We start from the raw sequence: 26,021 nt of genomic DNA, 5'->3' as shown, positions 1-26,021 counted from the left end.
ACCATTATAATCTATCCTGGCAGGCATACATTCATTTATCCTATTCAATATCTTTATGGTAGGCCAATGATTTAATAGTAAACCTTGCTTTTAATCTATCCTACTAGGCATCCATTCATCTGTCCCATTCAACGTCTTTACAGTAGGATGTTGATTTAAGAGCAAACCTCACCATTATAATTTGTTAGTCTTTACCTTTTAAAGGTAAGATTTTAAATTTCTTAGATTTAATGCCCTATTATTGTATCTTTAAAATTGAAAGATACAACTTCAAGGTTGTATAGATATATTGTATTTATTTTATTTGCACAATTTGAATCTTTAATTATATGTTAGGATTTGACATATTAATTAGTTAAAGTCAATATTAATTTGATGTACAAAACATTCTGCAATAGAGATTGTTTACTTCTTAAATGTTGAAAGCTTTAGTTTACATGGGCTAAATTTTTTAAAAGTGTATAATATTTAGGGAAATGTGATATGAATTTATTATTATCTTGCTAAGAGTAATAATAAATATAGTGGAGATAAGTTACAGGAATGTCATTTGAATTTTGACTATGAGTTTAGTCTGAAATGTTATATGAATCACTCATGAAGCATAGATATTAATTTCATATAATGTTTGTACATAACACACTTTCTGATTATAGATTTTCAAGCTTTATAATATTCTTTGATTGGCTTACATGTTTAAGTAGGTAGTGACTGATTCCATATTAATAATTTTAGATTGTGCCTTTTACAACTGTGAATAAAAAAATTTTCCATGTACTCTTAACTCTTCATTTAGATAGAGAAACTTGTAATTTGAATGGGTTGAAAAGGTTCTTATTTTTTAGTAAACCATTCATGTAGCAATAAAGAGGAGATGAATTCTTCATCTTTGTGATGGAAACTAGTTACCTCAAAAAGAAAAGAAATGTGTTTTATAGATATTTTATATATTTTAAATATTTCAATTCTGGCTTGTTAGGTCCTAAATTTTTATTAAACCACACATGTAGCAACAAAGAGTAGATGAATTCTTCATCTTTGTGCTGGAAACTAGTTATCTCAAAAAGAAAAGAAATATATTTTATAAATATTTTGTATATTTTAAATCTTTCAATTATTGCTTGTTAGGTCCCGAATTTTTATTAGATCACCCTAAGTTTTTCCTTCAAATATTACTTCCCCTAAGGAAATAATATTTTATACTGAGTATATCAAATAAAAAAATCTAACACTGACATTTGCAGTATGCAATTATAGGCTAATATAATTAGATAAGGTTGAGTTAGTGACATGAAAAATAATTTTGTAAAGAAACTATTTCATAACACCAACATGACATTTAAAATAAAAGACGGCACTACTAAATAGACACATAACCTCAATGCTAATGGAATTAAAGAAAGCAAACATTAAACCACAATAGCAAACTAAAGACACAAACTTGAACGATGACATGTAATCCTAAACACATAATCCAAATACATAGAACATCAATTACCTTTTCTCTTACTCAATCACTTTCACTAGCTTGCCTCCATTTACTAATAGTGATGAACTAACAATTCCTAGAGTAGCTTTACTAGGCATGAATCTCTTAACTATAACTTTTTGTTCCCTTTGGATGGAGCAGTAATGAAAGTTTGAAGAGGAGCGACAAGTTGAGAAACTGCCATATTATCAAGACCGACAACAACAACAGAAGGTGATAGAGAATCAGTATTTTGTTTCTCAAGTACAAGATCATCAGCATAGCCATTTTGCTCAGCACCATTGATATCATCTTATAAAAAATGCATAACTTTAAATTATGCAGATATTTAAATGTGATTATCATCTAAAATTAAATAAAATATCCATTAAAATATAGTTATATTGTTTTTATCATTTGCATTTGGACCGATACCTTATTCCAAAATTATAAAAAAGTATGTCAATTGAACTTAATGAGATATGATATTAATATTATACTGATCTAATGTTTACCTTATCAGCAACTTCATTGAATTGATGTATGAGGTTATCATATTCAATGTATTGGCTAGCATATATGCTTGAATTTGGATAATCCTTGTTGTAGCTATTCAACTTTGGTTTCAAAAGAAGTTTTTTGCCAACAATTATATCAAGTTGGTCAAGGAAGTCATATGTACACTCTTCTTGCTAGGTGAAAATCATTAGTTTTGCTACAACTAACTAACAAATATAAAATTCATTAATCTTACATTATCAAGGATCAGCTTCAACTTTATAGCAGACTTCTCAACAATTTGAATTGCCAACTTGTCCCAAAAAATCACAGATGCCTTTCCTGTGTTATTCTCAACAATGTAATGAATTCTTAACCTGTAAAGAGAAATTTATATGATTAATACACAACTATTAGACTTATTAACATAAATATGTATCAAATGTACTTGATCTACTTTGGTTTAATTGCTACTAGTTTTCTTTTAAATGTAGTACAATATAAAAAAGATTCTTTTTGACATGCTTAGTAGCACATTTGGAGCACCCATCATAATTCCAACCATGACGTGCGTCAAACTTAAGAACCATGCAATAAATCAAGAAACTTGCCTCCTGTGGGAATGAAAAAAATCAAATGCTAATTATCAATAAATTGGATATATAATTTAAAGTGAATTAATCATATAAAAATATATACTTTTTCTACAATAGGTATACTTACAGCTCCTTTATTAGGTATATTTGTAATTTTGATTAATCAATTGTTCCTTAGCAAGCTAGATACAAATTGTTAAGATGATTGCAGTGTAACAGATGGCATCGATTATGTTATAGCTATTAGAGATCGGTTATTCGTACTAAAAATATGCAGCATAGAAAGGGGATGAAAATAAAAAATTTATAGTGAGCAGTTAAAAAATTATATATATTTTTATGCTTTATGTGTCATCAAGTTAACGTGTAACCTTGCAATTAAATCCTTAACCTCCTAGATCGGTGGATTATACTGCACTCTTATAGCATTGAAGGAACTATAAATATGAGGTCTTCCTATAAAGATTAATAATATAATGAACACTAAGAGGACCACTAAATAATTATGACTTAGTTATAAGAATTGAGCAACAACATATAATCTTTCGAGAAATCAATCCTACCAAGGTTTATAACAATTACTATAAGAGTTTCCATGTTTTCGGTGTGTGCAAGGAAGGCATTAGTTGAATCTATATCAGTATCAATGAAAGAATTTAAAGATTAAGTATGTAAAATCATCAATGAATTATGTGAATTTATAATATAAAAAAATGGGATAATTGAACTAATACTCTTTGTCAGTACTAATCATCTAATGCTTGTGCTTGGTTTGATTATTATTACGAAACTCCTCCAATAATCCCATGGACTTCACGAATCCAATTACATCTGTTTGTAAGAAAGATATCGACAACGTTAGTATGTATTAACACTCATGAACTATTGACCCCATCTAAAATTTCATATAGTAAAGTGTTAAAAGTAATTATTATCACCAATAAGATTATCAACAGAATTCTCTTTAGTGCTTTTAATGAGGTCTGCAATGGGGAAAAATGTGAAGCAATTTGAAAGAATTACTGCATCTTCTTTATTCACATAAATCTGCTAGCCAAAAGTTATCTTGAATGGGTGAGTTGTTGCTCTAAACTGGTTGTTATTGGCAAAGACAATAAAATTAGCAAAGCAGTATGTATGTCCTTCTACAAGCCTTTCTCTATAACGATCGATGAGTCACTAGCTTGTATTTTGTTCCCCTATAGATAAATGATGAATTATGACATGATTAATAAAAAAACAGAACAAAAGTAATAGGTTCATGATACGTGATTCAAAAATAATGTAAACAATTGAGGTTATGATAGACTAAAACTCCTGGTTAGTTAAAACCATTATGATACAGAAGATTTCACTAGGATGTGATTTTTGATACACATTCCACTTCCTAAGCACATTGACTACTATACACCATCTATTAGTCAAATCATTGAGATCCTTGATTAGTAAACAACCTGACTTAATAATAGAAGGGTATGAGAAAGATTCAAGAAGGTTATGTAGCAAGTAGGTAAAGATGGCTTGGCAAAAACTAAGTAATTCTCAAGTGTATTTATAGTGAGTTAAAGAGTTAAACTTTAGTAGAAAATGGTTTTCAAGTACGATACTTTGAATTCTAGAAAATGGCAATAATTAAGAAGATGTAAGGTGAACGTCTAAGGAAAGGAGATAGAGGATTCTCTTCAATATGCCAAACAAAATAGGCTGCATAGGTTATTACCATAAATTACTATCAAAGATGAGTTATCCTCAATCATACTTTCTTTGATAGTAGAAGACTTGTCATAGTACCTAAATGAATCAAAAACGTATTTGCTATATTGAAATAGAACGCTTCTTATATGAACCTATTAGATGTATAAACTTATTTACCAAAAATCTTTTATCAAAGCGACTTGTATAAAATGACATCTGTGTTTTTATGATAGAGGACACCAGCTTGTGTCTACCATGTAAAAACAAAAGAGGGGAACATGATGAAAATATCACAATTGACTGCTACATACATGAATTACTAAGGGTGGACAGTAGAGTATTCTCTTTATCAAGTCAAATGAAATAGAAAAACCTTTTCTCAATATGAAATTGATGTGTAAATATAAGGAAGTTTTCAATCAAAACTTAGTTAGAACTTATAGCATAATGATATAAAGACAAGCAATAAAGCACCAAGGAGTAGAAAAGATGAGCTATCCATAATTCCTGCTTTCTTTCATGGTAAAAGAATTGTGATTTTGACATATTGATAAATGAATTGTCCACTTTCTTGAAATTGACTGCTTCAGAGCTGAATTATGAAGGCCAATAGATAGAGGATTCTGTTATGCATGCCTCTCAAAATAGCCTACATGGATTATTAGCATATATGACTATTAAAGATAAGTGATCATAAATGCTACTATCTTTGATAGCAAAAGAGTTATGATATTTGCAACTAAATCAGAAACTTTTCTGCTATATTAAAATAGACTACTACTTACATAAACATATTGGAAGCATAATTTTTTTTTTTTGCAAAAACCTTTAATCGTAGCCACTTGCATAAAATGATGGCATATCTAATGATAGAGGACACAGGATTGTGTAGGTTGTAAAATGAAAAGACAATAACATAATGTAAAGATCACAATTGATAGGTGCATATATGAATTAGTAAAGGTAAATAACAGAGCATTTTGTTTCGTAGGTGGAACAAAATAGGAGAACCTATTCCCAACATGAAGTTGAAATGTAATTATCAAAAACTCATCAATCAATTACTAGACTTGGTTAGAAGTATTACCATAATGATATAAAGACAGACATTGTAGCATAAAGGAGTGGCAAAGATTAGTTGTCCTCAATTCCTACTTTCTTTCATAACAAATGAATTATGATCTTTTGAGGTTGATATTGTAAAATAGTTCAAATTATTTGTTACAAGGGGTTTACCTAAACATATGGTTTAGATTATAAAGAAACATTTGCTTTAATGAAAAAATTAAACACTATTTGAGACTTGTTGTCTATAGTAGCTAATCTTGAGTGGCCCCTTTGTCAACTTGACATCAAAATGCTTTTCTGAATGGAGAGTTGAAGGAAGAAGTTTATATGACCTTACTTCTTGGGTTTTATAAAGACAAGGAAAAAAAAAGTTTGCAAATAGAAGTAATAATCTTATGTGATCATATAGTTTGCAAATGCTACATGCAATTAACAAACACAAACAAGTGGGATGCTCCCTTATTAAACAAAGTAATAATCTCATAAGTAGAGTAGAGTTGTACATCTAAGAGATCAAATGTGTTCTTCCTCTTGTGTCATTATGAACACTTGACTTTATATGGTTGGCTTCAATTATAATATGGTAGATTAGACCTCATTATAGAATCGAACAATATGCCCTATCTTTTCGCATGTATAGCACGTCTAGCAATTTTCCTAATGCCTCCTTTTGTAGGATAACAATGCATTCCTGTAGTAAATCGGATATAAACTAGAGGGTATAAAGGCATAAAATGCTTAGATCTCGGGATCAAGAAACTATAGCAAGAGGACACAAGATCTCAATGGAGAGGCCCACATTGAGATTGATTCAAATGAGAGCATTGCTTGGCCTCCTGAGTTACCTGCTCTAGACGTCTTAAGGATTTTGAGGAGCTTTAGCCTTCTAACTTTTGACATGAATCTTAAACCATCCATCAAAGAGGCATAGATCAATAGTCTTGAGACTACTTTCTTTATCACCACTTATATCTCATAGTTAGTAGCTTACTGTTAGAAAAGAACACAATGTAAAATCTCTAAATTAACAAGTAAGGTTACCCTTACTAATCCACATTTATGTCCAAAAAACAAGGTAATCAAGGGCTAAGCCATATAAATTACCCAATTTGTAAATTTCACAAATCGAGATCCCAAGTTTTCAAAATTTAAAATACTCTAATATACCCTTATATTCAAAAATTAGAGTAGAAAGTGTATGCAAAAACATGGAATCTTAAACAAGTCAAAGCATTTGCAATATAATTGAAAACAGTAGAATAGTGCAGCAAAAACAGAGGTGTGTCACAGCACCTTTGCCTCTATGTCATGCGCTGTTGCACTTTATATGAAATTTAACAACATCAAAGCTATCACATGACAACACCTGAGGTGAACTTCTAAAGTGTCTCATTTCTCCATCCGACGTTCGATTGAGGTAATTTAAATATCTTCAAAGAACTTTCTCGTAGCTCTAGATAGTGTTATTAATTTCACAATCAACTCATTTTTCAATCAAAAGTTGGACACCTATATCAAAACTCACTCCTTTTAAATCTGATCACACAATTTGAGTGCTCAATTCACAATTTAAGTGCCAAGAGCGCATATCAACCCTTACACCATACTCACTAGACTATTACAATTTAATGCAATACACAACAACAACCAATAAAAACATATGTTAATTTTTCAATGCTTAACCCCTTATGATAATCATTCATTTACACAATTACTTGCTTACAGTAGTATTTTGGCCCTATATAAACTTTACAATCACATATCATACAATCTAAGGTATAAGTAGTCAAAATCATATGATCCTAGTTGGAAAATTATCCATAAAATACACATAATTGATATACCGTGAGGCTTACTATTAGGATTTACACAAAATCCTATGCCTTTAGTCATTTTCCCTATTCCTATTTTGATAAGCTAATTCTTATAATATTGAAGAAGAAGGAGTGAGTACAATTACTCATTAACCAAGGTTAATCTAGCCTATACAATTACATATCAATTAATTACAGATGTAAATAGTAATAATAACTCTTCCACAAATTTGCTATTTTTCAAAAGGTTGCTATAACCATAATACTAACAACCATGTGGTTGGGCACAAATACAAATCATCTCACATCATGTATAAACAATGATAAATAAATAGGGTCACAATAATAACAACCATTTACCCTATCAAATCACCTCAAACCACAATAATAGTAACCATTTTGTCAGAAAGATGAAATGCATGATTAATTCCAAATACCCTCTCAATACCTCCAGCATGAAATCGGTGGTTATTTAATAGCTACATTCATAACTCAGACTAACCAAGCATCTACTCGTGAAGAGCTACTTAGCCAAGACTACCTCACTCACTTGTGATCCATGGTTTCTCCCAATAATAATAATTATGAGGTGTCATACCCTTAATCTAGCCTCTTCATAAACTATTAGAGACTAATTAGATTTGAATCCCTTAAAGAACAAGTGGGACAGTCTCTAATAAACTATAGGACAATGGCTACCTCTTGATTCCTATGATCAATAGCGGCTGACTTTTGATTCCAATGATAAGTCACTATTACCACTTGGATTTAACACTTCTCTCCTTAAGTGAACTCCCACCATAATGATCATGACATGTACACATTAACACATAGTATGCAAAACTAATAGCAACCATCACATCATATCATACCTAACACAAACCATCTCCATCATACTCCCTCTATCTCATCATACACAATATCTCATGTTATTCATATTCATATATATGCATGTTCTTAATCAATAGCATCAATAACACATGTATAACATGCATATCATTTTCTCGACTCAAGCACATTTCTCACCTAATACATAACTTGCCACAATTTGCATCAAATGAATTTACAACATCCAATAAATTTTCAAATAAATAATTTTAACAAATAATTAATTAATAAACAATTATACATATTAAATTTTCCCTGATTACCTCAAACATTTAAGAAGTCAAAGTTTTACCTCTCAAAACACACACTTTCAAAGCTTCAATTAGCTAGAATGTTGCTAAATTTTTTGTTAGTCTATAATGTAACCACAAGGATAATCATTAATATCCTTATTTAGATAAATTCCAACACTCTATCTCATCATTCCAAACTTACCCAAAATCACAACTTTTCACTATCAAACATACCTATTGAGTCCATTAGGTTTCCTTAACTTACATTGTCATTAATAAGCCAATAAACCACCATTAATGGCTTCAAAATACCTCTAACCACCTCTATTAATGCTAATTTTTGGACATTAATGGAACTCACCAACCAAACACTTCAAAATCATCAATACTAGGTTCAAATAACTTAAACAACTCTCATTAACTTTATTTAAGCTAATAGGTTGACTTTATTTAAGCTAATAGGTTCAGACCCATAGCCTCTTAATGAAAAATTATCATTCCAACTCAAACCTTTAAAAAAATGGTATAGAAAGGGAAGAGGAGATATGGATGGAGACTTACCAACTGTAATCACATTCAAATCACTTTAAATCCTCTAAAAATAACGTGCCCCAATAGAGCAATGCCTCAATTCTTCATCTCTTTCTCCTTTCTCTTTTTCTGTCTGATTCTCACATTTCTTATAAGAGAAATTGACCATGCACCACAACTCATGACACAGAAAGGTCCTTCCTTCATAGTTTGCCTCCATGTGTAACATTTTGAAAAATTTAACCTCTAATAATTAAGTAATTAAATGTCATAAATAGAATTTATATGGCATGTGGTTAGAGGAGAATAATAAGTGTTTTTAGTTAGAATTTCAAGTATAATTTAGGTCCAAAGTGAGATTAGGTTACTTAGGGATCAAAAAGTGGAGAAAAACAAGTAAAAAAAGTCTCTGTGCCACTTGTCACGGCACGTGTATGGTGCACTGCGGCGCACAAGGCTATAAGGTGAGAGACTATCTTCTTCGTACCACATGCACGATGCGTGGGGACGGGTGCCAGGTGCACGGTGTGAATTCTACAGAAATAAGTCACGAACTTATATGAAAAATAAAAAGGAAGAAAAGAAAAACGGAGGAAACTCATATTTGCTCTGCTAGGGTATGATCTAAGGGAATTGAGAAGGTTTAAAGTTTCAAATCATCTAAGGTAAGATTTCTAAACCATTTTTCTTCTTTTCTCTTCCATTTTCTTAAGGATTTAAGTTAGGATTTGAATGAGGATGATGATTTTGGTCCATATAGGTTATGGATCTGAACCCTTTGACTCAAATGGAGTTAATGAGAGTTGTTTAGAGTATTTAAACCTAGTATTAATAATTTTGGTGGTTGTTGCATGGTAAGTTCCATTAATGTCTAAAAATAGACATTAAATCTGTCATTATCATGGTTGTTGAGGTATTAATGGCAATATGGTATTCAATAAAGTTATATAATGTTAAAGATAGATAACAAACCCAATGGGTAGGCCTAAATGTAAGCAATGTGGGTATTGGGTAACCTTGAAAGGGAAGATCAAAGTTGAAATGTGTGAGATTGGCAATGTTAAGGAAAATTAACTTGATAAATTATAGATTGAGCTCTTAGACACCTATTTGGCTTAGGAACTCAAGCTTGTGAGCTATAACATTGAGGGGTAAACTTTTGACCTCTCAAAAGTTTTAAGGTAACCAGAGAAACTTTATTTTAGGTAGTTATTTATTAATTGTAATATGAGGTGAGTTATGTGTTAAACATACAAATTGTGATTTGTAAATAGTGCAACATGCAATGAAATTGGTAATTATATAGTTTCTTTCATGTGCATGAAACATGCGAAAAATGATTGTGGAATGATTGGCATTTTTATAATGTGGTTTAGGATGGGTAAATGAGAATGAGATTGATGAGATGAATATATGAGATTGAAAATGATAGGTTTTATGTGATGTAAGTGAGAATAAGAATTGATGCTTACTTGGGTATCGCTCAGTCATAAGCTCAATGTGTTGACTTTGACATTGTATAAATAAAAATGTGAAAATGAGTAAGCATTCTATATAACATGATTAGTGGGTGGGAGTTTGCCTAGGGATTTAGAGTCAAGAAAAATTCATATGGTATTTAGGCTGCCCTCCAGTGCACAGGGGTATAGCCTTGTCCTATAGTTTATCGAGGGACTAGAACCTAGCTATCTCCACTAGTTTAACGAGGAGAATAGCTTAGGATATGAGACACCTTAAAGATTTGAGAGTGGGGGAAACTATAATGTTCACCTTAACATTACCAGGACAACACTCATACATGCTTGTGATAATCAGGATTAGATAAAATCCCAAGCAAAAGTTATCACAACCCAAGGGTTTTAAAAAAGTAATTAGTTAAAATAATGGGATCTTAAGAAAACTATTTTTAAAATATTGTTTGAGCTTAAATCATAGTTGAAAATCAAATAAAAACAAATAAGGAAGCATGAAAATCAAACAGCACAACAAAACAAGCTAAAAAGCCATTTTTCAACAAATTTGGTCCATCCACCATGGTGGATGGCATAAAGGAATGAGTCTCTTAAAGGGCACTTGCGCCATAGCACACACCTACTGTCATGACAGCAAATTGTTGTCATGATAGCACTGTGAATTTTTAAAGTGTGCTGATTCGCCATCCAACGTCTGATTTGAGTGATTCAAGTGTCCACATGAAGCTTATTGAGCCCTCTAACTAATAGCACTAATCTCATACTCAAATAATCCTCCATTTACAAGATAGACACCCAAACCTAAAATGGTTCGTTTTCACCTCAAAACACTTTTAAAGGTGTCCAAATCACACTACTAAATGCCATTAGCTTCAGAACCACTTTGACTACCTCAAATGGACAACATACAACATGACAGATAAATCATATCACATAATTAAGCATTCATACTCAAAATGACCACCAAACTCCTAATTCACCACAACACAAAGGGGTGGATAAAACTTATCACACATATCAATTTCATCATTTTGACACCTAAATCACTTTAAATATATCACTTGTAATTGTATCTTAGCCAAGAACACTCATTCGATTATAATAGTATTAACCTTAGGCCAAGATACGCACACATATTACAAATTCATAAAAGTAATGATAAAACAATGTCATGTTCCTAAGTTGGCATTGTATAATGACAATATTCATTACAAACCCAAAAAGAGGAAAGGGAAGAGCTATACAATAATACTCTTTATTCTTCAATTGCCCCTACCAAAACCCTCACCTGTAAAATATAACCACAGGGTGAGATAAATATCTCAGTAATAGAATAATTCACTATCATTAATTAACATACACAACCATAAGGGAGTAAAGCTATTAAGCATCAAAAATATATTTTTAGCATATTACAACATACTTTTTTCCATTAACACAAATCATTTATCACTAGCATGATCATTCTACCATCCGAGCCTCAATATCACCTCAATTGAAACCATAGGCTCTTAGATCAAATGTACATTTATAATGATCTGGGCTCTCCTTTAGTGGTAAGATCACCCGGCCAAAGGTGTCTTATCCTACTTTTGAACTATTGTCTCCCCCTATTGCACACAAATCGGGGTGTTGTTACTCTAACACTATATCACTAATATTAAGGAGTGTCACTCTCCAACATCGTATCCTGCATAGATATTAAGAAAAAAATCTCCAACATCGTGCCTCATTAGATACTAAGGAGATACATGCCATATGAACTTCTACTACTCCTTCCTATAGGTGAACTCTCACCTCCTAACATAATCATGCTCATACTTATCATATATAACACATATACATTTCAAATTTCTCAACCAGTGCATATAATACTTTCGTCATTTCAATTATTGCAATTCGTTTAACATGCACAAAAATCACATTTCACAATATGCAAGGTTATCAAATTTCAAGTTTAAATTAATATATCTACTCACAAACAGTTAAGTAATATAATTAAATAGTATAAATTATTTTGTTGCCTTAACCTTTTGTCACATAAAAGAGTTACTGTGACTCAACATTAGCTCCACACACTCTATATGCACGATATAGCTCGAGCAATACTCAATCTACACAATTAAGTGATAATTATCAATTATTACTCCTGACAAACCTCAAATTTACTAGGTTTTAAGTACCCTTAACACTCAAATTCCTTATCTAATAATACCAACCATTTCAAAACACTCTAATCATCCTATTAAACACTCCTAACATATCAAATTCATCATCCAATTCTTCACATTGTCTTAAAACCTTTAGATTATGCCTAGGGTTCGCTCAAACCCTCAACAAAAATTTTAAATCACCACAAAACTCATAAACTTAGGATTAGAGGCTTGATTTAACTCTTTAAGACCTTAAATAAGCCAATGGGTTCGGTCTAAACCTAAGGGAACTGAAAATAAGCCCCACACTACCACTTAAGTCTGAAATTTTACATAAAGAGGGAGGAGAGGGAATGTGGAACTCACCTATTGAAGATTCAAGCTCTAAATGCATCCAATGTGGTCTAAGGATCGTGCCCTAGCAATACATAAGCTCTCTCCATCGCTCTCTTATTTTTCCTTCTTTCTTCCCTGTGATTTCAATCTATTTTTGCGAATTGATAAATATTGATTTTGCGTGTGTGCCGTGACATATTGACACGTCTACCTTAATGCATGGCATAAAGAGTCCCACCAATTTAAACTTCCCTCCGTGCTATAGCCTACTCAAACTTCAACTTAGCCTTCTTCTAAGGCAGTCCAAGGATCCAAAAACTATATTAGTCTCCCATAAACATCATCAATAAATAATTTATCTAAATTAGCCAAAATACCCTTGAAAACACTAAAAATTTCTAGTTTGGAAACATAAGATGTTACAAAAATTGAGGTCCAAGAATGAGTCATGTGATCTTTAGCTAGGTCACACTTCACGATTAGTGAGCTTGGGTAATTCAGTCATACAGACGAAGCCCTATTTAGTGTTATAGCCTGTGATTTCAATTTGAGGAAATAAGAAGGGTATAAGGTTGGTTGATCATTGCCTATGTAAGTGTATAACTTGTCACATGTTTTGAGTTATGGCAAGTCATATGTTATGGTAGGTCATGATCACATGTCTTAGTGTCTTGTGATTATGTACCTAACATGTGTGATATGAAAATGTGTTAATTGGATTAATAAGTTATGATATGTGATAAAGTATGTTTTAAGTACCTGGTTTCATATGCATGTGTTTGATTTACAATTGATATATAACTGCATAGGATAGGTTTTACTTTAGTTACTGAGTAGCTAGACTCACCCCTCTTCTTTAACATTTTCAGGCTCTAGCTCTGGTACTGAGAGGGATAAAGCTACTGAGGCCTAGGAATTTGTGTATTCCTTTAATATGCCTCTTGTGTCTATTTACTTTGTGTAATAAAATATGATTGCCAATTCTAGGTTGCATACCATTACACTTGCAATATTTTGTTATTGTAAATATTTGAGTTGTATTTTGGGCCCTAAGTATTTATGTATGATGATGATGATGATGATGATGATGTGTGTGTGTGTGTGTATGTGTGTTGATAAGGCCAAAATACTAATAAAATTGATGTTTTGAACATGATTTGATCGATTTAATGCAATGCCAAGCAAATTACCTCCCCCTCCTATTTTTGGTGAAAAGGGGTTAAGGAGTGATTTTGTGTTATATTATTAATTGAGTATGATTGATATGTTGTATTGATAGTCCTAGCTTCAATAGACATGGTCCAGGTATTAGGAAAGGCTTTTGGCGCTTGTTGTGAGTTTTGGACACCCTTTTTGTGTGAAAGTTGTAAAAAGTGGTAAAAAATGTGTTTAGGTGTCTAACTTCCTAGTATGACTTATTTTAGAAGTGAAACCTATGCCCTTAGTTAATTTATAAAAAGAACTTTTCGTAGATACCTAAATCATGTCAATCAGACGTCAAATGAAGAATCAATATATGTCGAAAGTTCCTGATTTTACTGTTAAATCTACTATCATTTGCATGCAACACGTCGCGGTGCCTGGCGCCTAACCGCAGTGTGTGGCATAGAGAGCAACACACCATGGCGTAGCATGTACAAGCCGTAGTACATTGCCCTATCACACAAAAAATATATTGTTTTCATTCGTTTTTACTCCTCTAAAGTATCCCATGCTTTCATAACTTGTTTTTACTCTAATATATAAGATTATGATTGATTTAAATTTATTTTTTATTAACAGAACTTGGGATCCCTTGATTTTGAAACTAAAACTTAGTAATCACATTTATGTGTTAATATTTTAATTATCATAAGTTTTATTGATTAATTATGGTTAGTAGAATGAGATTTTACACTATGCACCATAGTGGATGCATTATATGCTGTGGCATGTTACACAGAAACTCCTTGATGGCCCAACTAAGAAGCAAGGAGGTGTGCATGAGGTCTAAGAAGGAGGAGTTTAACCCAAACATAGCAAGAAGGGTATGCTTAAGGATCCATTATAAGGAATTGAAGGCCCAATGATTAGGGCTAAGACTAAAGCTATGAAGGAGGCTTTTAATGGATTGATTCAAGACTTTATTGAAGCTAAAGCCATGCCCAATGAAGAGGTTCAAGGCACCATCTTCACCCTTTATAGTGTAATAGTCTTGATAAATAAAATAAATATTTATATATAATAATTTGTTTTAACAAATATTTTTTTAATGTTTGGAATAATTATGATAAGAAGGAGTGTTAGTGTAGTGGAAGTTGCACAAATGACCTATTTATTTGGATCAAAGTTTGAATCTGAATGAGGGAAAAAAATAGAGTCTTATTTTCTGCTTTTGTTTTCCAAAATTATGACATTACCCCCTTTCAAAGCTGATAAACTTTTCCTTCTCTTTTTCAATTATTCTAGACTGGTCCAGGTAGAGACATGCTCTAATTTTTTCTTTCCTTCTTTCGTGCTCCTCTGATCTCTGCCTTCTTTCCTTCCACTTTCAACCATTGCTAGTAGGTCATATTGTCGCTGCTCGGTCCATTCACCATTGACAGTTGCTAGAGCTCATTGATTGCTACTGTGTGTTAGCTAAGATCTCTCTATTCCTTCCATTTTTAAGCTCATTGTGAACCACCATGTTGAGGTGCTAGTCATGGATCTGTTTCCTTATGTGCTATTAGTGTGAGTGAAGAGCTGAGTTACTAAAGCTGAAACAATTCTGCTCTTGAATTCTTCCTCTCTTATTCAGTTGCTATTTCACTTTCTTCTTTGCCCCTATTTGCACCAAACAGAGGTAGGAGATTTGGGTTTCTTCTTCTTGATTCTGTTATGCTTGTGAGTTTGGTCTACTGTTGCTGTACGTGTGCATGAAATTACAGAATGTTAGTGTGTGCTTTGTTGCTGCCGTGTTGTTATAGGGAAGGTACAACTCAAATATTGATCTGGAAATTTATCTTAAAAGCTTGATAATGATATATATATATATATATATATATATATGATGATGAGAATAGTTGAAGATGAAGAAAATATAAATGAAGAAAAAATAAGAAAACAAGATATGCAAGAAAATATAAGACAAACAAGAATAGAAACAGAAAGAATACAAAAAGGACAAGAAATAATGAATAATAATTTATTGTTTATACATGCACAAATAGAAAAAATAGAATTACAAATATTTGATAAAGAAAATGGAACAAATTATGCAAAGAAAAAGGATAAAGAAATAAAACAAAGACTAGAAGAAGAAATAGAAAGAGAATTAAGAGGAGAAAACGAAATAGATGAAGAATATATATATATATATATATATATTTATGGTTGAGTTAAATTAATTTGTTTGGAATGGTTAATATTGAAGCAATTGGTAGAATGAAATTAGAAGAGAGGAGCTTAAATAGGATACTTGGAGATTATAAAATGTTTGTTAAAATGCTTGTTAGAAGAATTGAACTTGAGTTTGAAAATTCATTAATCCTTATGAATGATATACCAAATTGAATACTATCATTCTATGAACATAAGTTGAGGATTCCAAAGGACATTTGAGAATAAAATTAGTATCAAACTATTTAAATTTTTAGGAAATAGATGGTTGTTGATGAAATTTGTGATAAAGGATTGGAATTAAGAGCTCTTATGAGTGGGTTGAAAATGATGCATGGTTGGTGCTTTGACAAAAAGATTAAGAGAGATGGTATTTTAATGAAGTATTGAGCTACAGTGTTTAAAGGATTTCTATGTATAAAGTCTTGCACGTAAAATTTCAAATTTATTATAACTAAATTTTGATAGTGGGAATGTTAGGAGAAAATGATTGAACTTATTGAAAGTTTGTTTAAAAATCTTAAATTGATTTATAGGTAATTTGGAGAATGAGGAATTTAATTGACGTTAAGAGTGAATTATTGAATTCTAAAAATTTCAGGTAAGTAGATAGCGTCTCAATTGATTCTTCAATCAAAATTTCCTTTACTAAAATATTACATTCTTCTATAAATCTTTTTAATGGCAATAATGTGATTATTAGATATTTTATTGATGAAAATTATTTTATTTTATGAAATTAGCTTTACCAAATTTGAAATGTTAGTTAATCAATAAATACAAGTTTAAATTTTAATTATGAGACTTTATTATATCAAATATTGGATTTGTATGGAAAATGATTCATGCAAGTCTGATACTGGAAATGAAAATTGTGTTTTAATGGTGAATATTTTCTTGCATGTTTGAAACTAAATTTGAAAGGGACTTTGTACAGGACATTGGTTGTTAATGGCAATTTCGTTAGCCCTTGGCGCCTTAGTTAATGGCTAGCTAATTTGTTTTTGTAAGCTTTATTCTCACGTTTGTTATTCGTGGGTCTTGTACCTGTATTTGTTTCATGACTTTGAGCTGCGTTTGGTTAGTATTACCCTTGTGAACTGCGTGTCCATGTTTGTTTCATGGCTTCAAGCCACGTTTGATTACTTACCCTTATGAACTATGTATCCACGTTTATTAATTGTTCTAAAAAGTCTCTATAATTATGAATTTGATTATTTGGTGATTTTATATCCTATCAATTTTTATTTAGTAATTTATTTATAAATATTTATTTCATTTATATAGTTTTTTTAAATCAAGTAATATTGACATTTGCTATGATAGTTCAATGATTTAAGATTTTATTTAAATTTATATAGAAATTGTTGTTTCTTCAACTCACATAATTATTTCAAACTTTTCTTTTATTTCATATTTTATTATTAATTGTTGGGACGTTATTCGCTGAAAAACTTATTGTTGGTCTCAGATACTTTAGCTAATGTTGATTGTCCTGCCAAACCTTGAGGACTTTTAGACACGTTGGTGGAGAATTGACTAAAATTCCTCTCCTTGATGTAATTATAAATGCCTATGTACTTTATTTTTGAAAAAGTATAATTAGGTGCTCCACATAAACTATAGTTAAAGTTTTATTTTGATATATATTTTCTGATGTCTGGAAGTAGCTAAGCTCCTGATTGATATGATATTTTGTGAACATTTTTGCATCGTAAATTTTTCAAGAAATCCTATTTATAGAGGAGGTTCTGTCAAAATTTTTACAAAAATGCTAAAACTTTTATTAAAATGATGAATTTCAAGTTTGTTAAAATGTCATAATAAATCTAATTACATTTTGGATATGTGATGTGGTTCACACCCGTGCCAGTCATCTCCTATTTTTGGGACATGACATAAAGCATTCAAGAAAATTTATCACATGTTTCACATGCAAACTTGGAGTGCAAGATTGAATCTTTGACTAGTCAAACAAGTATTGATTATTAGATTAGTTTTATTAGCTATTAGTTTCCTCTTTTCATTTAGGCATTTATTTCTAATATCATTTAGTGTTTTCCTTAATTTTTGGGATTGCAAACTTGCAATTTAAGTTATTATATTTTAGTTAGGATCTTAGAAGGTGTCATCATTTAAGAAAGTTTCTATATTTAATTTCCATTGTAATTTTGGTCAACTTTTTTTTTTTTTGGCCATAGGCGGCACCATCCACCTCCTTTCTTTTAGGGTTAAGGTTTTCATTTAGTTGCTTATATATATACCTTATGTAATTGGTTTTAAGAACAAGTTTAATACAAGTTTTGAATTATTCACATATTGTGAGAGCTTTTCTTGTACCTTCTGAGTCCTTGAGAAGATTGGAATTATTAAAGGATTGGTCTTCCTTTATGGGTGCCTGTGGAGTTAAGGGTCAAGAGCTAGGTGCCTCTTGGGTTCTAAATCCTAGACCATTGGAGAAAGGGTGAAGAGATAAGTTCCTCTTGGATCAACTATCCAAACCTATTTTGTTTGATTTCATTTCTTCTAGTTTTTCACTTCTACTCTGTTCTTTATTCTTGACAACTATGCTATGATCCATTGGAATTCAGAGGGTTTACTTTTAAGTGCAAGTAGGGATTTCCACATCACTCTCCTTTTCAAATTTCTCACTTTTTAACATTTGGTAACCCTACTTTACTTTGGACATGAATTTAAGGCTAAAAACACAACATAAAGTACTCATTAGATTTGGTTTTCTTTTTCCTTCCCCTCCCCTATTTATTTTAGAAGAATTGTACTATGACATTAAGCCTTTCTGTAGGGATGAATGTAAGGGCACAAGGGGTACTCTACCTCCCTTTGGCAAGTTTTGAAATTTTTTTATTTTGCTTATAAAAAATGAAAAATTAGTGTTAGCCCCTATGTTTTAAGTAGTTTTTAATTTTTCCAGCTCATGTATATTTTTCGATTCATCCCTACGTGTTTGTTGCACAATAGTGGCTAGTTTATGTTAGTTGATGTATTTGGGATCCGCATTCGATATTCATCATTGCTCATCACCTAAAAGGTGATCTGAATGCTTCATTTCCTCCCTCAAATGATCTCTGCTATTGATTTTAAATTATTTCTCAAAATATTTTTAACATTATGTTTATCAAAATAAAAATATATAAAAATTATAAAAAAATATAATTTGTAAAAATTATAAAAAAATTAATGTTAAATTGGATCATCTATGATTGAATGTGTACTGGCTAGATTAATGATAAATTGTTTTATTAAAAATTTCTATATTTTTATATGATTTTAATTAACTAAATATAAAATAAAAAGCTTAAATTTGGACTATCCAGATTTCATCAAAATTATGACTATCATAGCATCCATCCTCTAATAAGCATAAAAAATAGTTTAAATTTAATATTAATTTTTTTATAATTTTTACATATTTTCATTTTGATAAATATAATATTAAAAATATGTTAAAAAATTTAAAATCAAAGGCTGGGATTATTTGAGGTAAAAAATGAAAGGTCCAAATCACGGCCCGTTTATTTAAAAGGAAAAAAAAAAGGAAAAGAAAATAGTATTGGGAGGATGACAAGGTGATCCCAAAAGGATTAATTATTTTAAGTTAGGTTTCAAGTGTCAAACTTTAAAAATATACAACTCAATCTCTTAATTTTGCAATTACATTGTAATGAATTTACAACTTATTTTTTAAATTTTAACATGATTGAAGAATAAAAAATTTATTTTTTTGTTAAAATTCATCACAATAGAATTGCAAATTCATCATAATAAAATTGCAAATTCTTGAAATTTAATATTTAAAACCTACGCCTCTAGTCCTATTTATAAGTCACTTTTAACATATTTCACCTATACCAAGAAAATCTTAAAACTCATCAACTCTGTCTTAAAATTTAATAAGTTCTCAATTTTATCCTTATTAAATACACACTTAAATAACAAATTTTTTCTCTCTAACATTCAATGGAGTGTAAAAAAATTTATGATAAAAAATTAATAAATTAATTTATAAATAAGATTAAATTTTTTTTTCTATCTTATAAATAAAATTAAAAAAAGTTACTTAAATTAGTTAATTTTTTTGAAATCTTTTTGTCATTCTTCCAAAACTGTTTGGGATACAATGCACTGCATCAGCGTATTAGTCTCCTATTGATCTCCAATCTCCACGTGGCCTTCTCTCGAAAAGCAAGATCTCCAATCTCCACGTGGCCTTCTCTCGAAAAGCAAGACGAAGGAGACCATGTTCGTTTCGGACTTTCAGCGTCCACTCCGCGTAGGGCCGTGAATTCCAATATAGTGACCTTATCCAAACCTAATTCCCCATTCTCTTCTTTGGCGTGACGTGCTGATTCCCAATAACATGTGCCTTTAATTAATTAACTACATATAGAATATATATATATATATATATATATATAATATATCAGTTTATTTGTAAAAAAAATATAAATCGGGTTTTAAACATCAAAATGCACTCCCATTTGATTCAAATTTTCAAAATGTCTCGATTTGTTATATTTATTTTAATAGCATTGTTCTCATAAGTTCTGAGATATTCCGACTTCACTCTGTGCAATTAGTACTATTTCACTCAAATTTATTAATAATTAAATTAATATATTATAATTTTTCATTAAGTTTAGATTCAGCAAATGCATGGAGAAGATCTGGTTTTAATTAAATCTACCTTTCGCCCCAAAAGAAAAAAAGAAGTCCACTAATGTGCAATTTAATTTTTACAGAAAAACTAAAACTTTGTCTTATATTACATTTCGGTTTAATTTTTCACTTTTTATTAAATTCAGATTCCGAAAATCTTAAGAGAAGATCTGGTTTTAATTAAATCTACTTCTTTCCCTAAAAAAAATTGTTCCCTAATGTGAAATTAATTTATGACAAAATAATTAAATTACTAAACTAAAAATATAAAACTATATTAAATAATAATACTTCATTCGTTTCAAATTATAAGACAACATTAAAGAATTTTTTTTTGTGTTGCAGTATTTTTAATCATAACTTGAACATCAAAGAAATTTTGTTATTCCAAAATATAACACAATTTAAGAAAATAAAATATTATTAATGATGCTCTTTTAATATTACTTGTCCCAAAGAGAATCAATATGATTGTAGATTTAAAATTATATTAAATAAAGATATTTTTAATTGAAGGGCTCTTAATTCAACTAGTTGAGAGAATTGGATTAACTTATCTCAAGATCTCAAGTTAAAATTTTGAAATATAGAATATTATTAAATAAATATGTTAAAGACATTTTTAAGATACTTATAAGACGAGAGGTAGTAATATTCCTGAATTTTTTAGGACAGTAAGTAATGGAATAAAAATAAATAAAAATATTTTTAAAACCTTATATCTTTATTTTAAAAATATAAATTTGTAAAGTGTCATTGAGCTTTGTTCGATATCACCTTGGTTTTACTTTTGAATCCCCTCCTATTGGAACTGACAACTTTGAAGCAATGATTGTTGTTCATTGACCAGCAAGTCGCAGGTCTTCAAGTCTTTGCCGATCCAAGTCTTTTGGCATATAAAATTTTATTTTAAATTATCTTATAATTTAAGATAAGAAGTATGATTTTAATAAAAATAAATTAATATTTTAACAATATTTATTAAATTTTACTTTAATAAAATTTTAAAGTACCAAGCGTGTTTAAAAGAACAATTTAGAGATATATTAATATCAAAAAATATAATCACAGTCTTATATATTATTGTGTATCACATACTACATCAGCATAAAATAATAAAGTTATAATGTGACTAACAAAAAAAATTTTTTGTTCACCTAAAAAATGATTTAAAAAATTATTTTATTTATCAATATAATAAGCCTAATATTTCTTTAAAAAAAATTAAAAGGGGAAAATCAACCTCAACCCCTAGATAAAATAAATAAGAAAGACTTTAGAGCTGTCCAAGCCTCCGAGTAGGTAAAGAATTACTTAATTGCTAAGCCAAGTATTTCCTCATTTATTCCCTCCCCTGGATTATATTTCCCCTCTTCCACCTACCCTATTTACCCTCTCATCCGGCGAGATTCAAACGTTGAGAATAGGGGTAAATTTGGAATTCAAGATAAAAATACAAAACAAACAAACAAACAAACAAATGCAAACTAGTTGAGGTTATACGTTTCGAACGACCAGAGCATATTCCTGTAATTATCTCATCGAACCAGGGGCCAAGGCAAACCAGACAATGCCCATCTTGTCCCTCATCACTGACTGACCTATAAATCCCGAATCACACGGCTGATTTCTCGCATCCTATCTCCAGATCTTCGTTCACAAATATCCATGGCTTCTCGCTACGAGGTAGAAGTGAAGCTTGAATCTGCCAAGAACCTCAAGAATGTGAACTGGCGCTACGGCCCCAATCGTCCATACGCCGTCGTTTGGGTTGACCCCAAGAACAAGTGCTCCACCAGGATCGACGAATCCGGCGACACCGAAGCCTTCTGGGATGAGACGCTCCGTATCCCCTTACCTCCCGGCCCCATCGAGGACTTCACCCTCTTCATCGACGTCGTCCACGCCGGCTCCGAGGAGGACACCAAGCCGCTCATCGGCTCCGCTAAGCTTAAGCTCAACGACGTCCTTCAAGACGTCGGCATCGGCGATCGTGCCACCCACAATTTGACCCTCAAGCGACCATCGGGGAGGCCGCAAGGTAAGGTGGAGGTTGGTGTTTCTATCAGAGAAATAGGCTACCGTGCGCCTGGCCCGTATAACGCTCCGCCTTACGGCGTCCAATCGTCATCGGGATCACGTGATTACTCCGGGGCGCCGCCGGCGTATGGTTATCCATACGGCGCGCCTCCGCCATCGCATGATCCGTACTATTCAACGGCGCCGCCTACAGGGTACCCGTACAGTGGTTACAATGCGCCGCCGCCGCCAATGGCCTACGGACAGCCGAGCTACGGTTATGGTCAGGGGAGTCAGCCGGCGTACGCAGGGGAGGAGAAGAAGAAGAGCAAGTTTGGTGGGATGGGAACGGGATTGGCTGTGGGCGCAGTGGGTGGTATGTTGGGTGGACTCGCACTGGCAGAAGGTTTTGATGCTTTGGAGGATCATGTTGCAGATGAAGCTGCAGAGAAAGTGGAAGATGATCTGGGTTACGATGAGGGCGGAGACGACTTCTAGAAGAAAACGTATATCGTTCGACTTTACTGTTACATCGCTATTTGGAATGTTTTTAACTTTTTATCTCAATTATGTGTATTCTGTCTGAAAAATCCGAAAGATGTATTCGGATTCCTGCGGAATTTTATTAGATAAATCGCGTTGGAAAAAAGAAAAGAAACGGAAAAAGAACCCTAAACCCTAATTTAGTTTTTGTATTTGGGTTGATCTGAGTTTCTTTTTGGGCGTATGAGTTGGATTTGTCTCTGTTGCTCGCAGTGTCTTTTTTTATTTTATTTTGAACCATGGTCCATTTTCTTGGCCCACGAACCATGGGCATTTGTTTAAACTAGATTAGTCGCGATTCGCAAATAATTTTAAATTTTAAGATGTTATGAGATTTTGACCGGATTGATGAGTTTTATTGGACGCCTGATGATAAATTGATGATATTATTCTAGTCTGAGAGCCCGTTTAAATTTTAATTAAGTATAATTAATTATAAAAGTAATACATTAAATGATTAATTTTAATTATAATTAATTATATTATAATATAATTTATTTAAAATTTTTTTTAAATTAATTTTAAGAGAATTGAAAATATTTAAATAATTTAGTTAAAATTAATTTTAGCTGTGTAAACTATAATAAAAAATATTACTTTTTAAAATTAAATTATTAATAAATTTGTATATAATATTATTAAATTTGTTAAATTTTATTTAAGAAGTAAAATATATTATTTAAATTACATATATGATTAATTAAAAAAATTAAATTATATTAATATGAACATTTAAATTTATGTAAATAAATAACTCAATACATCTTAATTAAAATAAATTTAATAAAAAAAATTTAATTTTTAAATATTAAATATTAATTTTACAATAACTAATGAAAATAATAATATATAAATTGATTCTTAATAATATAAAAAATATGAGTCATAGCTGATGAAGAAGATGATCAAATCAGCCAAAATCAAAAAAATCAATGGTCAAACCACTATAAGTAAAGGGAAATTTTTAATAAAGGACATTTCACCATATTTAATTATATTCAAAAATTTTAAATTTTTAAAATTTCATTGCAATTTAAAAGTATTAATTTGATATTAAATTTATGAAAGAAATGACAAAACTATCCCTCCTTTAAATTAATACCACAACTTTCTTATTTCATTTATTAATTGCTCTACTTTACTTGTTTATTTACTTACGAAATATTGTTAATTGCCCTATTTAACTTGTTTAGTTCCCTCAAATAAAATCAAGTGAAAGTCTGACAATGAACAAATAAAATAAAGTAATAAACAAGTGAATTAGAAAAATTAATAATAGTCCGTAAATAAATTTACAACATACTATGAATTAACAAGTTGTATTAAATGATTTAAACATCTAAAATGAAAACAAATAAAATAAGGTAATTAATAACATTCGGTAGATAAATAAGCAACTAAAGTAAGACAATTAATAAGTGAAGTGTGAAAGTCATGATAACTTCTAATATTAATTTAAATGAAGGTATTTTTATCATTTTTTTCTCATAAATTTAACATGAAATCAATACCTTGAATTGTAGTAAAATTTTAAAAATTTATAAGCTTTGCATGTAATTAAATATGGTCAAGAATCTTTTATTAAAATTCTCCCATACAAAAAAGCATTGGGCAAGAACGATCATCAAAGAGGAAGATCTAGAATGAGAAGAACAAGAAGGTTGTCATGTTGATGGTAGAAGCTAGTGTTTATCCTGGATGAGTAAACCCAAACTTATAAAAAGAGTCAAACAACCAAGAATAATTCTAATACTTTCGAATTTTGAGATTATTTAGATTCACTTGTTTACAAATTTAAAAATTTCAATTATAGTTATTATATTTAAATTTTAAATATAATAATTAATCTATTTATAACTGTTTGAGTTAATATTTATAACTCATTTTTTGCAAATTTTATCAGAAACTTAACTATTATTAATTTATTTTTTAGAATTTATTGTTATTCTCTCTTTTTTTCCTCTTCTTTGTTTAAAAAAAATCAATTTTTAATTTAAAATTAATTATTTTTATTATTATAAAAAATGCAATAAAAATGTAACAATATTAATATTTTTAATTTTTTAAAAATATTTAAAATAATTTACTTAAATATTTAATTTTTAAGAATAAAATGAATTAAAATTTAAAAGATTATTAATATTTTATATATGTTTTGAAAAATTAAAGTATTATTCTGATATTCAAAGCCCAAATAAGCGTGAACATAAAAATGTATCATTTTATAAAAAAACATAACTTTAGTTATATATATTTTGTTTGAATTTTATTATAAGTCTCTATATTTTTTCTTTTTAGTGTTTCAGGTCTATGTATTTTTCTCCATTTGCATCTTAAGTCTCTACACTATTAAATGGATATTGATATGGCACTAACAGCATTAATTATGCTAATGTGGACTTTAAGACCATTAATTATGGAGTGATATGTCATTTAATTGTTGATGTGTATTTTTTTAATAACTTGAAATAAGGGGGTTCTAGATCGTTTTGTTCTGCTTCTTTTTTTTTTTTTTTTGTGCCCTAGGAAATAAGTGGGTTTCAAATAACTTTGTTTTGCTCGTTTTGTTCGAACATGTGGCCTTTTTTATTGAAAAATATATATTAATAACTGAATAACATATCATCACATAATTAATGATATTAGAGTTTACATCAACATAATTATCAT

At 30.4% G+C, this 26,021-nt stretch overlaps 1 protein-coding gene across 1 annotated transcript; it reads left to right on the top strand.

The window, feature by feature from the left end:
• The first annotated feature begins 22,344 nt into the window (after positions 1-22,344).
• On the top strand, positions 22,345-23,535 carry LOC129321611 (protein SRC2-like). Its single transcript, XM_054967447.1, has one exon. The coding sequence runs from the start codon at positions 22,458-22,460 to the stop codon at positions 23,304-23,306; it is 849 nt and encodes a 282-aa protein (XP_054823422.1). The 5' UTR covers positions 22,345-22,457; the 3' UTR covers positions 23,307-23,535.
• Positions 23,536-26,021: the final 2,486 nt, after the last annotated feature.

Source organism: Prosopis cineraria, unplaced genomic scaffold (genome assembly GCF_029017545.1).
Source record: "Prosopis cineraria cultivar Desert tree isolate PC_DT_omini unplaced genomic scaffold, ASM2901754v1 PC1, whole genome shotgun sequence".
In the NCBI taxonomy this organism is placed as follows: domain Eukaryota; kingdom Viridiplantae; phylum Streptophyta; class Magnoliopsida; order Fabales; family Fabaceae; genus Prosopis; species Prosopis cineraria.
Note: the sequence above shows the minus strand (reverse complement) of the source record. Positions and strands in the feature narration are given on the sequence as shown.